Raw genomic sequence first — 16,079 nt, forward strand, 5'->3', positions numbered from 1 at the left:
TACCTCACATTGGCATCACACCAATCTGCCTTATCAATCATTCTTGAATAAAGGGAAAAAAACTCATACAATTCACAATCATAACAATATCAATGCTCATGCATCCTCCAATTTATCATGCATCCTCCAATTTGTCATGCATCCACCAATTTATCAACACACATAAAAAAGATACTAATTTTAGGGGCCAACATATAAAAATAGTGTGGATTTCATCTAAGTACACATTATTAGTGGGCATAAATTAATGGTGTGAACTAACAAGTGACAAAAGATTTCTTTTTTACTTCACACATACTTTTCCAAAAGAAAAGAGAGTAATACTGCAGGAGAGTATTACATAGGGCAGGACACAAAAAGTAAACAAAGGATTTGTCTCACAAACCATAAACAAGAAACTGGTGATCAGAAAAGAGCTAATTGTGCCTTGAAAAGTTCAGTAGTTCTAGAGAAACCAAGTGTCTAGTTCTGGAGAGGAAAATAGCTACCTTAACTTGAATCCATCTATCAATCAAGTTATCAGATCGATCTGGCAGCAATCCTTCCCCGAGCTATGCAGTTTGAACATACAATAATTTCAAAACAACACTTGCTATGCAATTTCACATGAGTTAAGACAAAAATCTCTGGTGTTTTTTTTTTGATAAAGATACATGGATCATGGATATTGTTAGTCCTAGACAATATGAAAAAAAATATTAGAGTAATATAGAGATGAGTCTATACTTTAGAAAATGGAAGTATGTAGTTCCAGGAAAGGGGTCAGGCTGTCGAGCAAGAACTAACCCCCTTGCTGCTGCTTCACTTTTTATGTGCAAAACATGGAAAAAACACTTTACATGTGTACAGGCGTGTTGTGTTTACTGCAGAGCGGTAATGGGGGCTGACAAAATGATTGGCAATACATGAGAGCACGGAGGTGCAGTGGGGAGTTACCTTAGCACCAGATCTGGGTGGGGAGTTTGCTGACGTGCAGATCAAGAGGTGGACGATGAGCTTGAGGGAAGGACAAGGAGGAGCGTCGCCGCCGGCTTCAGGGCGCCGCCACCTTCTTCAGGGGAGGTGGCCTCAGGGCGCCACCGCCGGAGGGCACGGCCGGACCACCGCATGAGGACGCGGGCACCGCCGCCGAAGGGCACGACCGAACCGCTGTCGGAGGGCGTGGTGAAACCCTAGCGCAACAGACGTCAGGCAGGGACCGAGAAGAGGCGTCGGGTAGGGAACGACAGAGGCGTAGGTGGGAAAGAAAAACAAAAGGATACATGTTATTGTGGGTAATTTTCGTGAAAGGTCCACCCTCACAGCCGGAAAAAGCATCCGAGGGTGGTTGTGGAGAATGAACTAAAAAAAGTTGCTTTTGTGGAAGTAGGGGTTTGGAAGCTCACCCCTTTGATTTAACTTTTGACTTTTCTTGAAAGCAAAAGCACTTCCACAGCTTAACCAAAGCTTAACCAAAGGACCCTTGTACAATTCGAGACTGCCGTGATGCTATTATTCCAGACGCTACACATGCTACTTTACATTATTTTAGATTCTGGTACTGAAAAAAAAATTTAAGTCATGGCGACAATGCTCTAAACATGTCTCGACTCCCACAAGAAGTGGAAGAAGACTAGACAAATGCTGCCAGGCCTGCGTGCATCCTCTGCAACACCGCAACGGGCGTGGTGGCGTGGCAGTCCATGACGAGAGGGCAAGGTAACAACTACACGTAGTTCATCCGTTTGGGGAGATTGATGCCAGCTCGCTCAAGGAGGTCATTCGCTCTTTTCACAGCTGAAGAAATTACCTCCTCCTGCACCAGGGAGAAACAGAGGTGCGGTAGCATCAGCGGTATATAGATGTAAGTTATCCTTCTTCTCTACTAAGTACAGGCATAGTGTGCAGTCATAAAAAAAAAAGAACACTTAATTTTTAGCTGATAAAAAATGGCTACCATTCCAAGTTTCTGATATTTAGAGATCTGAGGAGCTTATCCAGGAGACCAGTACATGATTTCCCTTCCAGCATTGCTTTTCCTAAGTAATGAAGTTTGCAACAGTTCTACACAACATGCAAACCTAGTATTTCTTCAACACCTAGTGCCCAAGTATTCATTGTCTTTTCAGCTATCACTATGTCACATGGTATCATCAGAAGTTGGAAATTTTGGTATGAACTAGAAATGAAACAATTTACAGCATTCATTGTTTTTAGAGTGACAACTGGGCAATAGTATTATATGTACCTTTTCATTTCAAAGTTTGAAATACAAACAAACAAGCAGTAAATTACCTCATTGAGACTCATGATCTTATGATCCTTCATAATCCACTGACCATTGCACATGACAGACTCTATATTCTCTGTCCTCATGCAATAGATAATGTTGGCAATGCTGTGCGTTAGGGAGAAGATAAGTGTCATGCCAAATAGCCAATGATACAAAAGCCTAGCAGTATGGCTTGATGACTAACTATACATATATCAGGTAACAAGAAGAGTTGCTAGTTATGGCAATAACAGGCTAGAGTACAGAAATTAGCAAATAAAACAAAAACAAACTACTTGCTCCATCACAAATTACTATTTGTTTGTTTTGGCTTTTCTAGCTACATAGCTTTTGAGATGCACCTATATATATATATATACTGTCTAGATTCATAGCAAAAGTTATATATCTAGAAAAGCCAAAGCGAATATTAATTTGGAACAGAGGGAGTATTATATACCTACAATACCAGAGTGAAAACATGGGCACAAAAGCCCAGTGCTAAATCCATCTTAAAAACTGTAGAATTCAAACATTTGAGAAAGAAATAAAACATAGTAGTGCACACCTGTCATGTAAGGGGACCATGGACCATATAAATGGATTCACGACAACCAAGTCTGCCTGCACAAACAAGACACTCGCATGTGTCAACTAAACCAGATAAATCAAGAGTCAAAATTCATGTGAGCGCTAGGAAAAACAGGCTTATCAACCCACTGTTGACTTGAAACAAAAAAAAAATTATGAGAAAACAGCATATTGATAGAATGAGCGTGGTTTTAGGGTGATGAAAATGGAGATTTATCCACCTCCGAAATATTTGGGCCATATTTATTGAGATTCCTTACATGAACAAAATAGCAATTAGGAGCATCACCTTTTTCCCGACCTCCAGCGAACCTATTTCATTATCCCACAGAACTGCTTTTGCGCCATTAATAGTAGCCATCTCCAATACAGTCTCAGCAGGAAGAGCAGTTGGGTTAGTAGTTCCACTGATGTATGCCTCACGACCTTTGTTGATTAGGGATGCTAGGTACATCTCATCCACTGAATAGCACAAGGTAGTCAATGTAAATCTTTGAGTAGGACAAAATATGATATGAAATAAGCATATGTGCACATACAGTGGAGATATAGATATCAAAGTTTCAAAAATAAGGTGGCATAGGATGAAGTAGAAAGTTTAAATCATATGTAAAATTGTGTAATCAAACAAGTAACTTTTTAGCACATTTTTCAAAATAAAAAGAGAATAATTTGTTTATTTAATTTTCATAAAAAAGATGTCTAATTAAATGGAGGCCTCAAATACTCTCTTTTTCATTAAATCAATTTGGATGTGGATTACTTAAGATATGCTTTTCCACACCTTTACTTTTTTCAGTTAGTTTAATGTTGCTTCGCATAACTGCAGCACTGAACTACATAGCAACCTGATAATCAATTTTCTTTCAAACTACCAGCTAGACGTTGTGAAAATTCTAGTGATGAAATTTTAATGAAAAATGTTGAATATCTGCATCAGAATATAACCATTCTATAAAGTGGACATGAAATAATTATTGGGTTGAAACGCACTAACAATAGACAATTAGGCCTTCCGATCTATATTGTGGAACATAAGAATTCTTCTGTGTGATGTTATATCATGATTTAAGCTCACACATGCTCATAAAAATGTTTGTTGCAAGGATTTTTGAAGCAGACCAATGCTCATTCTGTTATTGCTTGGTGCTCCATCTGTACCAAGGGAGACACAAACACCAGAATCCAGCATTTCTCTAATAGGAGCAAACCCCAACATCCGCATGGCAGATGCAGGGCAGTGAGAAACCTTGACACCAGCCTTTGAAAAATGCCCTATCTGCAATTTGAGAATCACAGAATGAAACCTTTGTGGAAGGGCTTACTGCTGTACTTGAAGAAATTGTTGTATTGCAATATATTATTGAAAAATAGTACATACAAAAATCATTCAGAACTTTAGCTACAGATCTGAAAGTGGCAAAAAAAAATCCTCATATAGGTGTTTTATCAGAGCCATGATGACTTCTGCATGATATCTGAATGAATGTACACAGAGGGAACATCTTCTTCAAGGAAGAAAATTCACATCAGTTTGTGAGTAGAAGCAGCAGCATTTTAGTTTCTGTTTTTGCTGAACTGAGCAGTTCAGTTTTGTTAGCAGTTCTTGATCTTGGAAGTCACATATAAGGCGGAAACTCATGCATGGACTAGATTACTTAATTTGTAACTGACTTAATCTAGGAGATTAAGTCCATGTACTAGTAGTCCTGGTAGTACTTTTATAAGGATCAATCATGCTCTGTTTTTTTTCTTGAATATGCAAGAGTCGTGCTCTGTTTTTGGGGAAGGGCAACAAAGACATAATCTATGTCTACATTTCTGTTGCATCTACTGCTCTTGTTCTCCCCTGCCAAGCTCCTCAGTTCTTTTATCCCCTGCCCCCACTATCTTTCTCCTGCAATCATGGAACCAAAAGGATGCCTAACCTCATCTTCTGGCCACAAAATTCTTACAGCAGAACATATTCTTTCCTATATTTTACATTTTGCAACAGCCGTACATTTACAGACTTCAAACAGAGTAGATTATTTGAAAGGTAACAATTGATTGTGAAAAAAATTCCTCACCTCAGGTTCATTCAACCAGACAGAGTGGGCAGCCAGCAAATTACTCCTCAGAAAATCAATTTTCTCTAAATATGTCACCGTGCCATGATCAATTCCTTTGGTCCGCACTATAAGCTGATTTTCATATGGTATTTCTGCAATATGCTGAACAAAGTAGAAGACAAAGTTGTGAGAAAATCTACTGCAGGTTACTGGGTGCAGCAATTCAATCAACAACAACAAAACCTTTAGTACCAATCAAGTTGGGGTAGGCTGGGCTCAGCAATTCAATAAAAAAAAATTAATACAGCCTTTCAGAAAAGTAATATTGGACTGAATATACGTGATTTAGCGCAAGTACTTGGGAAGCTCATTTCATAAACACGCCCAATTTGAAAAAAGCTCGAGCCATTACTCAGATTATGCATAAATGCTTCAAACAGGTTACCATGTAAGCATGAACCAAAGGAAGTAGCGCATTATTTTTAAGTAGATAAACTTCAACACACCAATAAATTTTGTGTAAGTACCATATGAATTCCAGTATTTAGCTTCAGGGCAACATCTCTTGTTTCAAGCAGTAAACGATCCGTTGCATTCATGATCTGTCTCAACCCAAACCATATCCTGATACGCCCATCAGCTGTATTATGATGCTTTTTGTATAGTTCCTTCTGTGACTGTAGCAAAGAAATGCACCCTGTTACTCACATCACATAACAGACAAAAATGGAAAGAGCAAACAAAGTTTAAAATAGATAATGGATACATAATACTATCTGATATAGACTAACTTGACCAAAGGAACATTGTTAAAAAAGTAAGTATTTCTGTACTTTTCCACTACTTTTACTTTTATATTATAGCTTGAACTTTCACCAAAATCTGTAGCCTGAACTTAGAAATGCCTTCTCATTTATGTGAAATTCGAAATAAACAGAGAAAAAACTACCTTTCGACAAGAGCGTGTTGAGATCAGCAATGGACATGCCTGAACCATGACTTAGGCTATCAGTCCCCATTTCCTATTCATTTCTAATTCCCCATTTTGCTTCTTTTACTCTGTTGGATTTCATCTCTATCCTATGCCAACTTGCTCAGGAATAATTGACTGTATAGATGTTCTACTAGATATCAGTCCTTCCCTGAATTTAGGAGTAACCATAGCAAATCACGAACATGGCACTACAGTAAATAGATAGCGCCACATTTGGATCTCACCATATGCTTATGCTATTCAGGATCTATCATGGTTCCACAGGTGGAATTGCCTTTTTCTAACCGGAAAAAGAAAAGTCAAATATCTTTGCCTAATCTCAGTCTCCTGGTTTCATTTCAGCTAGTTCACCAACTTGACCCCCTATTCTAAATTCAGCTTACATATCAAGAAGCTTATAATTGCAGTACACGCTAACTTAAATATATAAAGAAGATTGCCCAGGGCACAGTTCCAAAGTCCTAAGCCCTCAGGGAAATACTGATTCGAAAAGTAATTTTAATTTCGGAAAATTCTTCTATCTTGAAAGCCAATTTCACTACAGAGATGAACAAACCATTCAAAATATGGTAAATAGAACCTAAGAAACTATGTGTTTAGTGTGAAGCAAAAGAAAGGAGAAAACAGAAGGTCACTATGTTTAGGAAAGTGGTTATGCTGAAAAATACATATAGCCTAAGGATATAAGAAAATGATGTGAAGGAAACAATGGTAAACTCTATGGCAGAAGAACACCTGAATGCAATCATCAGTGGAGCATGAACTCCAATTTGGAGGTAAACCCTCACCACAGTCCATCGTTGACTTTGTCAAACATGCCCGCAAGCCTAACAACTCCACTGCCCGTGCCATTTCTGAAACAAACTGCCCACCTGCTTCAGCAAAGCATGTCACCTGTCATTCAAAGACCAAAGAGGGAAAGAAAGGTCATGCACAGTGAAAAGTCTCAGGTTAATGGTAGTTTGAGCACACTGACCATTCAAACTATACAAAATCAATGACAACAGTGTTATAGTCGTGTACATAGATGAGCAGAGTCAAAACAACAAGAGGATAAAGAAGACAGACTGAAGAAAATATAAATTAACAATTGTTCACAGAGGTAAATAAATTAACAATTGTTGGCCCGGCATTGTTATTTATCCATACCCACCTATAGAATCTAGTCAATTCTGCACTCTCCAGGATTTCAGATATATGAAACTTATGAGTGCAGAACATTTGATAATAATTCAGTAGTTCACCAAAAGACAGACAAGAAACCTTTGCAGCACACAGAATTCGTACCAATCTCTACATTAGAACAAAATTCTTCGTTCATAACATAGCAAATCGAACGCTGCATTGGTAAAATGAGAAGCTGATGCTCACCCCGGACCGGATGAGCTCAATGCCGCAGAGGAGGGTGGAAGCGTAGGAGTCCTCCTCCGTCATGTGTGACTCATAGGGCCAGATCCTCCCGTGCAGCCACGTCATCAGGTCAACGTCGTCGGCGATCCCCCGCGCCAGCTGCTGCGACGTGTGCACGTGCGTGTTCACCAATCCTACACAGCAACAGCCGAGGCAGGCAAAACGAAATTCACCAAAAATCAGACTGAATTTCGAGTGGGGGAGGAAAGAGCCCAATCAGGCGGGACCGCGGCCACCGACCAGGGAGGACGATGCGGCCGCCGAGGTCGAGGGTCTGCGCGGCGCCGGGGAAGGCGGCGAGGACGTCGGCGGAGGGGCCCACGGCGGCGATGCGGTCGCCGGCGACCGCGACGGCGCCGTCACGGAGGACGCGGAGCGCGCCGTCCACGGTGACGACGGTCGCGTTGTGAAGGATGACGTCGACCGCCGGCGGGGCGGCCATCTTCGTCGCTCTCCTCCGCGCGGCGCAGGCGAGTGCCCGTACGACGGAAGCGGGCGGTGGGTTTTTTTTCGTGGCGGCAGGGAGGCAGGTAGAGTGCCGTGTGGAGTGATGAACTGATGACTGATGACTTGGTGAGTCGCTTGGAAAGCGGTGGGAGGGAATCGTTTGGAGAGTCTTTTCTTTTTTTTCCCTTTCTTGCGAGATTTTTATTTCAGAAACATTTTTTCCTAGTTAGAAGGTTTTCGACCTCAAATAATGTTCGAACAACTCCAAAAGCTACCTTAAATTGCTCCAAAATTTTATTTAGGAAAAAAAATTACCTCCAACAGCTCCCCCATCCTTCATATAAAAATACGCGGACGCGAAAAATACCTCCGTCGCCCCGCATATATACGCAAGTCCGGTCCTCCCCAAATCGCCCCCGAATTGTGCGTCCTCGGAATTTCATGCAGCTCACGGCGACGAGCAGTCGTGGGAACCGCGATTCCCGACAGTTCGGTCGCCGGAGCTCGTCGGAGGTGGGTCAGTGGTGGAGCTGGTGAGGAGGCAGACGCGAGGGATTGGATGAAAATGGTCGGAACGTGGTAAATTCGGCTGGCACAAGAGCTCGGCTCGGTGGCAGCAGTGGCGGACAGAAAAACTCAAATCCCCAACTGGTGAGTGGACGATGAGCGACGGGATGGATCGAGGAAGAAGCTGGGGAGGTGGCTGAGCGTCGGATGTGGGCGGTTTGAGGAAGGTGGGTGGTGGAAGGTGAATCGAGCTGGTGACAGTGTGTGCTCGTTCTTGCTCAAACGGAAAGGAAAATGGAGGAGGAGGAGAGTAGGGAGGTCAAGGGCACTGGTTATAGGGGTCGGGACACATGAATGTGGACAGGAGCGCGTCCAGGTGTGAGAGCTCCGGCAACACCGAGTCGATCTGCTCATCAACTGGGCGACGAGGGTGGTCCCCGGACATCGCCGGCCGTATGGTGGCGTTGCTCTGAAGCTGTCAGGGTGATGGGTGGAACTGAACAGAGTTCAATGTTTTGGCTACGAAACTCACCATTTCAACTCGATCTGTTCAATGTTTTGGCTACGAAACTCACCATTTCAACTCAAATTTTCTCCAGATTCTACAGTGCAACGTTGCAATCAGCCAAAGTAAAAAATGTAGCTGAATCATAGGGCTACAAGATTGGTAAAGGGTCTTGCAGCTCAGAGACGGCCGCAAGCCGGTCCTGCAGCTCGCGGTCCTACCTGGAGGGGGGAAGCTGCTGGAGCCCAACAGAGGGGTCCACGTGCTAATGGGACTAGTTTTGAAGTATTGAGGAGTTTATTATTGAGGATCTGATGTGGGATGATATGATTTTGGGAGAATAAATTTTTAGTAAAACTCCCAATAGATAGTTTTGGGGGAGATTTTTTTAGACTCTTGAAGTTGCTCTAAATAACTGCTCTGCGTAAAAGTTTCCTAGAGCTCATAAACATTGCATAGCTTGGATTGCAGGTTTGGCTATGAAGGGAGAGGAACGGAAATATATGAGGAAAATGCAAGATGAACAATACTTCATCTGTCCTAAATATTAATTGTTTTAGCTTTTCCTAAATACATACACCTTGTTATGTATCTGGCTAAGTGCATATTAAAAATTATGTATCTATAAAAGTTAAAATAAATATTAATTTGGATGGAGGAAGCATATCAGTAGTGGTAGTACGAGTAAGTGGTGGTTTTCAATTTTGGCTATATAACGTCTTGATTTGAAATATATTAAGGAGTTGTTTTTTTAGATAAAGGCGTGTGTAAATATTAAAGTATTAAGTCGGTCCTTTCCATAGGTAAATTGTATGTATGCGGAAGGTAGAAGACGAAAGGAATGACGATATATTAGTGAAGGCCTCAATTGATATTGATAAGGTGAAAAATAAAATATGGCAGGAGCCGACCCGTAAATGGCCTAGCCTGGCCTAGGCTAAACACTATTCACCAAAGCAAATGAGAACGAATCAGCCCCTCAGGCTCAAGACATTATTATTAACTTATATAGGAGTTTCAAGTAGTTTTTTTTGGAAAAAACTGGGCTGATGTTGGTCTTATGAGCTGAGATCATATATCTACATAGTGGGCTTATATATCTTTCATTGGATGTTTCCCAATATTCATGATTCATGCAACGTCTTAGATTTCGCAAGCGCACACGTTCGTGGGTGCGTAGGTTAGCAGGTTGGCGGATGGATGACATGTGTCTGCTGCTCACTGGCACAGGTGGATAGGAATCTAGTTTGAGTTCCAAACTTTAAATGCGATTTTCTTATAGAGTAAATTCTTTTTTCACATCCGTTTGAACCATCGTCATGCTATTTAGAATTAATGGCACAACATAAGATCCTCTATGAGTATATACATACTCCCTCTGTCCCAAAAAAAATGCAACTCTCGCTTCCCGAGAAGTCGATCAATTTTTAATTTGACCAAATTTATACAAAATAGTATTAGGTATAAAATAAATATCAATAGATTAAGCATATAATATATTTTCATACTAAATCTATTTGAAAACATGAATGCTAGTATTTTGTTTATAAATTTGATCAAACTTGAAACTGTTTGACTCTTTGAGGAGCGAGAGCTGCATTTTTTGGACGGTGGGAGTATTTTTAAAAAATCAATATTTAGGATGTACCATCTCAATATTTTGAATATATTATTTTATTGTTTTTCGTGTGAAATTTTGAACTAGTTTATCTAAAATATTTAACTAGTTTTGAAGAAATATTAAATCTATTATATCAAAATGTTGAATATAACAACATTGTCCATGTTTCTAAAGAAGGAAAAGGCTCGCTGCTGCTTTTACTAAGCCTGCAGCCTGGTCGGCTGGGCTGTGCTTTTTAGTTAGGCTCTCGGCCGATCCACTGTTACTGCTTCTATGTAATTGGGCCGCTAAGCTCTAGGCCGATCCACTACTGTACTGCTTCTATGTAATTGGGCTGCTTGCTATTGTTTTTGGGCCGTGCGATTCCACTTTGAGAACTAGGTCGGTGTTTGTGTTGCTGTGAAGACTAAAAATCAGTGGAAAAAAAAATGAGGGTGGGCAGCATGGGTATTAACCCACCCAACCTGAACAAGGTGCGAAACCAGACATTAAACCTCTGATCGGCTAGCTCCTCCGCGGGGAGACTAATCAGCTGCACTACAGACCCTTTCTTTATATTTAGTGATGAAGGTTCTTGATAAACTATATCTATGCTATCGTATTTAAAATAGTCTAAAGATATAAATAAATAAACTGACGAAGCAAGGCTGCAGTGCGAGCGTGCAACAGAAAGCATTGAGCATGGCTGCATGAGGTGGGAAAGTGAAAATAATCACTGTGATTGTATATCTAAGATAGTGTTTGGTTCGTGCTAAGGTAATGTAAACGCAAAGGGAATCAAATTACAGTGTATTTAGAGGTGGAATAGGTGATTGCCCTCTTTGTTTGGTTGCACTCTGGTAACGTAATCAGATTACTGTGTGGGTGCTATATCTGATTACGGTGGGGGAGGAGGGGTAACAAGCTTGTATAGATATTATTTAGGTAAGAGATTCGATTACAGTGTCAATTGATTACAAACCACCGCAACCAAACATATGTAATGTGATTCGTTACCTTCAGTAATCAGATTACGTTACATTTGAGCCAACCAAACACTACCTAAGCTAGACCTCAGAGGGCATAGAGCAAAATTGCTATGCATGCACTTACATGAAGTGGCTACAGCTAGCATGATAGATGATGAACCAATTTTTTGAAGGAAAAAAAAATCTTATTGCTAGGATGTGAAAAAGTTCTCGGATTTACGGGAGGCCTTATGGGCTTGTGGCACGGCACGAAACAGCCTAAAGAGGAATCAGTTAATTGATGACAGTGTAAAACGGTGCAAATTACTGCACAATAGGTAAAAATCCGAAACAGATCAGAACTAATGCAGGCATGCAGCGGGTAATTGGAAGGGACCCCGAATCGGAACCATGCATTTTCCTCGAAAAAAAAAATTGGAACCATGCAAACGGTGAGCCGCAGACAGGCGGGTCCCACCAGCCTTTTAACGTTCACACCCCCCGAGATCGCCCTCTCCCTCCTCTTCTCCTCCGCTTCCACGGTTCGAAAAAATTTAAAAACGGCGGAGCCTACACTTCCCTCCCCTCCCCTTCTCCATCCGTCCGCCCCCTCTCCCTCCCAATCAATTCGCCTCGCCGATGTCGGGCGGCGGCGCCTCCCGCCGCTCGTCGTCGGCCGCGACGGCCAAGCGCCCCGCGGTGGTGGCGGCGGAGAGCGCCGGCGTGGGGGCGAAGGCGGCGCAGGCCAACAAGCGGGCCGCCCTCGGCGACGTCACCAACGTCGGCGTAGAGGGAGGTGGAAGGGGAGGGAGGGCCGGCGGCGGCTCCAGGAAGGTTTCGGCCGCACCGGCTGGCTCCGCCGCCTCGGTACGCCTTTGTGCCTCTCGGTTGTTCTCATTCTCAGGATGGATCGAATGCGGTTCTTTTGTATTGGTTTCGGTTCGGGGAATTACTGATGATCCTGAAATGTGGCTGCGGATGTTCATTCCTGTTCTATTAGTTTCGCTGACGCGCAGGGTTCCACATTATTAGTTTTATGGTTTAGCGAATTTTATTGGTTTCTCGTCAACCACTTCGCCAGAATCTGTGGTCGCAGCCAATCAATTTAGCACATGTACTAGTGATGTTCGTCCTCTTGCTAATTTTTTAAGACTATGTTTGATCGAATTGGTACGTATTCTTGATTCAAGTCTCGGTAGTACATTGATGGTCAAAATGCTAGGATGTACCTGACCACGAAATGTCTTGGCATTTTCAAAAGAACCTTTATCAGTGCTCCCAGTGTGTCGATCCTTTTGTCTCTGTATACTTTGGAATCTTCTATTACCAATACGTACACTATTGTGCACTAATAGTACGTATCACTATATTTCATTCTCCTTTTTATGCGCAATTAGTGAGTGAGGATGCCAAATTTATAGGTTTGAATCAACTTAAATCCCTTTTGTTTGCAGAAGCTGAATTCAGCTACCTCAGCTGCACCAGTGAAGAAGGTGTCACTGGCAAGTTCTTGCAACGTGGGCTCTGGTCGGGGTTCTGCTATGAAATTAGCTTCTACCAAGCCAGGTCAAGCTGTATCTCGCCATGAAAACACAACGCAAAGGCAAAATGTTTCCCCTGCAGAAGTGCCCACTGTTGTTCAAGTGCTGAATGTCGTGCCTGCCACTGCACTCTGCAGTAGCATTGTGCCTCCCCCACACTTGGAGGACTCAGTTTCCACAGATGGGGCAATGTCGACCTGCGACTCGATGAAGAGCCCAGACTTTGAGTACAGTAATAATGGGGACTCCTCAATGCTCAGTTCATTGGATGGACGAGAAAATTTGCACTTATGTATCTTGAAGGATAGAGATGGTAATGGTTTGTTCTCTTTGCTGAAATCCTTGTTATGATTTCTGCTTAACAGCACAATTCTTAGCTGCAGTTGTAGCTCATTTAAATGTGTTTGTCTCTTTTTCCAGAAACTAAGTGGAAGAAGAATGCTCCTGATCCAATGGAAATAGACCATGTTTGTGCTGTTGAGAATAAAAAGGATGATTCGCAGCTCTATCCTTCTTTTGCTTCTGACATCTACATGCTCTTGCGTGAGTCTGAGGTGTGACACATTCTTGTCTGCAGCTTTATGTCTGTGCAAAAATGGTTGCCCTGAATCAACTAAGATAAGAAATTATTCTAAAAAGTACTTAGAGAAGATTAATTGCTATGCATCTAACTCTTGTTGTGATTTATTGCATACATCAACAGTAAAAACTATATATTGATGACACCAAATCAACAGGACCAAGTTTGTTTCCTGTAACCATGTTTGAGCAGATCAGTGCACTTCCCCAGTTTGGGAGATATCGTGTATTGTTTTTTGAAGTTGTCTGCTGGTGTATGGACGGAACTAGATTTGATCAAATAAATGTATAAACCTCATATGAGAAGAAAATGTTTGGTTTGGGCTAGACATAATCTCTATATACATTCTAGAGTCCTACAATCCTGCTTCTTCACTTTCTATGTATCTTGTTAACGGTGTTGCATGACTTTCTAGCAGAGTAAGAAAAGGCCGTCTACTGATTTTATGGAAACAATTCAGAAGGATATATCCGCTAGCATGCGGGCTATTTTGATTGATTGGCTTGTGGAAGTAAACTTTTCTGCTTCATAAAAGAAATTTACTTAAAAGCATAAATATTAATCTTGTTTGAACTAACATTGCATTCTCACATTTCCCTTGTATGCAGGTAGCTGAAGAATATCGTCTTGTTCCTGATACTTTGTATCTGACAGTTAACTACATTGACCGATATCTTTCTTGCAACAAGATCAGCCGGCAAAGGCTGCAATTACTTGGTGTTGCATGCATGCTTATAGCAGCGTAAGATCCAGCCAGTTCTCCGTTTTTGTTTATTTCGGTTAACTGACTCGGTAGTATTACAGTATTGGCATGCTTATTTTATCATGTTCATAACTTCAAATTCAGAAAACGAGAAGAGATATGTGCACCCCAAGCAGAAGAATTTTGCTACATCACTGACAACACATATATCAGAGATGAGGTCTGTGATATGTGACTTCCAACAGTTCCTTGTTTTTGTCTGTTAGGTCACTACATCTGCCAGTCCCTTATTTTCACTGCTACTCTCTAAACTTATTCATGAGCAGGTTTTAGAAATGGAAGCTTCTGTCCTGAACTGCCTGAAATTTGAAACGAGTGCGCCTACAGCCAAGTGTTTTTTGAGGTTCTAATCTTTTTGATCTTATAAATTTCATGCCACTAGTGTAAATCAAACTTCACTAACTCTTTGTTCTTGCTTACGATAGGAGATTTCTTCATGCTGCACGAGCATGTGATGAGGTATTACTCTTTTAAAATTGAGTTAGGAGTTGTTGCAATCCCATAAGGTATAAATGTTATTTCATTGCACTTGGCACTTGCCTCTTCTCTTTTTTGCAGGATCCAGCCTATATCGAGGTTCTAGCAAACTACATCACTGAGCTATCATTGCTGGAGTACAATCTGCTTTGTTACCCTCCTTCACAGATAGCAGCCTCAGCTATCTTCTTGGCGAAATATATACTTTATCCAACAAAGCAGCCTTGGGTAAGTGGCTTCATCATGTTGCCATTCGCATACAAATATATTTGTTGCAGTTCCCAAATCAAATACCTGAATGGGCTAATGTAAAATTCTCTTTGCAATTTGGAAGCAGAACCCTACCCTTGCTCGCTACACACGGTACAAGCTGTCAGAATTGTGCGAGTGTGTAAAGGCGATGCACCGCGTTTTCAGTATTGGTCCTATGAATAACCTCCCTGCAGTCAGAGAAAAGTACGGTCAGCACAAGGTAACTGGCTGTGCTCGGCCAATTTGTTGGTTTAACACTGTTTTTTGCAAATTTCTAATGCTGGCCTTCTCCCTTTTGTTTCATCAGTACAAATTTGTTGCGAAGCTGCGATGTCCAGCATCGATCCCTACTGGGTTCTTTGAAGACGTCACGTGCTAGAGGAGAAAAGAAGCCCAGGAGAAGCTAGATTTGGTTACTGAATTCTTCCTCAGATGGCTCAAATGCCAAGTTGCAGGGCACATCTGTGCAGGTGGTTGGTTGATGCGGGGTGGCCCCCTGTTAATTCGGGTGATTACAGAGTGTACATTTGAGGCCAATGTTTATGACAGTGGTGTGCTGTTTTCTTTTTTCCTTCAGGCGCATGCAAATCGGAGATAATTGTAGTAAAGGGTAACATCTTTTCGTTTGTAATGTCCAATTCAAAGACTAGAGGTGCCATTGTGCCAAATTGGGTTTGGGTGTACCGTGTCACAGCCTGGTAGGACTGCTAGTCTCATAATAATATCATAAGAGCACCACATTTTAAAGCAGTGCTCATTTTAGCTGTTACTGCATTTTGGAAAACTACTCAGTTTACCCTCTTTGGCCACGCATTTTTGGATGTTTCCGTTCATGGAACGAGCTGCGTCACATCTTCAGGTTATCTGCTCATGGAACCCGCTTGCTGAACAACCGCCGACTTGTATGTATTTGCAAATTGCAATCACACCCATGATATGATACAAGTTTAACAGTGAAATCAAGTCTAGAATTGAAGGAAGTTAGACGGGGAAGAGCACGGAATCAGGATAGGCAGCAACAAGGAATCGAGACGGTATTCGGCCGAAGTAAGACGATCCTATCTGCTTTAATAATTTTCGTATAATAGTCTGGGCGTCTGGCCCTCTTGGTTGCTTGGGCTGAGAGCCCATTCGTCTGGCCA

The 16,079-nt window shown here is 41.8% G+C and overlaps 2 protein-coding genes across 3 annotated transcripts; one reads left to right on the forward strand and one right to left on the reverse strand.

Annotated features, from left to right (window-relative positions):
- Window positions 1–1,427: 1,427 nt before the first annotated feature.
- LOC117850224 (uncharacterized) lies at window positions 1,428–7,846 on the reverse strand. Its single transcript, XM_034732034.2, has 10 exons — window positions 7,538–7,846; window positions 7,259–7,431; window positions 6,623–6,781; window positions 5,421–5,570; window positions 4,912–5,055; window positions 3,965–4,121; window positions 3,132–3,304; window positions 2,820–2,875; window positions 2,275–2,377; window positions 1,428–1,795 (listed from the first exon to the last, which is right to left on the reverse strand). Exons 1-10 carry the CDS (start codon window positions 7,737–7,739, stop codon window positions 1,706–1,708), a joined length of 1,407 nt encoding a protein of 468 aa, XP_034587925.1. The 5' UTR covers window positions 7,740–7,846; the 3' UTR covers window positions 1,428–1,705.
- A 4,031-nt stretch (window positions 7,847–11,877) lies between these two features.
- Window positions 11,878–15,706, forward strand: LOC117847203 (cyclin-A1-1-like). Of its 2 annotated transcripts, XM_034728366.2 has the most exons (11): window positions 11,879–12,191; window positions 12,779–13,178; window positions 13,286–13,419; window positions 13,864–13,956; window positions 14,054–14,187; window positions 14,293–14,368; window positions 14,475–14,551; window positions 14,634–14,667; window positions 14,767–14,913; window positions 15,023–15,157; window positions 15,245–15,706. In XM_034728366.2, exons 1-11 carry the CDS (start codon window positions 11,964–11,966, stop codon window positions 15,314–15,316), a joined length of 1,530 nt encoding a protein of 509 aa, XP_034584257.1. In that variant the 5' UTR covers window positions 11,879–11,963; the 3' UTR covers window positions 15,317–15,706. The 2 variants fall into 2 exon arrangements, with proteins under 2 accessions (XP_034584258.1, XP_034584257.1); XM_034728367.2 differs by lacking the exon at window positions 13,864–13,956 and having other exon boundaries at window positions 11,878–12,191.
- The last annotated feature ends 373 nt before the right edge of the window (window positions 15,707–16,079 follow it).

Source organism: Setaria viridis, chromosome 3, assembly GCF_005286985.2.
Source record: "Setaria viridis chromosome 3, Setaria_viridis_v4.0, whole genome shotgun sequence".
NCBI lineage: Eukaryota > Viridiplantae > Streptophyta > Magnoliopsida > Poales > Poaceae > Setaria > Setaria viridis.

What these genes read in the sequence shown, in the direction of transcription:
- LOC117850224 (XM_034732034.2), bottom strand. Translation starts at nt 7,739, where the DNA reads ATGGCCGCCCCGCCGGCGGTCGACGTCATCCTTCACAACGCGACCGTC. An exon ending in CGGCCGCATCGTCCTCCCTG is followed by an intron (nt 7,432 to 7,537) that starts GTCGGTGGCCGC and finishes GTTGCTGTGTAG; the next exon opens with GATTGGTGAACACGCACGTG. An exon ending in ATGGTCCCCTTACATGACAG is followed by an intron (nt 2,378 to 2,819) that starts GTGTGCACTACT and finishes CCTAACGCACAG; the next exon opens with CATTGCCAACATTATCTATT.
- LOC117847203 (XM_034728366.2), top strand. Translation starts at nt 11,964, where the DNA reads ATGTCGGGCGGCGGCGCCTCCCGCCGCTCGTCGTCGGCCGCGACGGCC. An exon ending in TATCTTGAAGGATAGAGATG is followed by an intron (nt 13,179 to 13,285) that starts GTAATGGTTTGT and finishes CTCTTTTTCCAG; the next exon opens with AAACTAAGTGGAAGAAGAAT. An exon ending in TGCTCTTGCGTGAGTCTGAG is followed by an intron (nt 13,420 to 13,863) that starts GTGTGACACATT and finishes ACTTTCTAGCAG; the next exon opens with AGTAAGAAAAGGCCGTCTAC.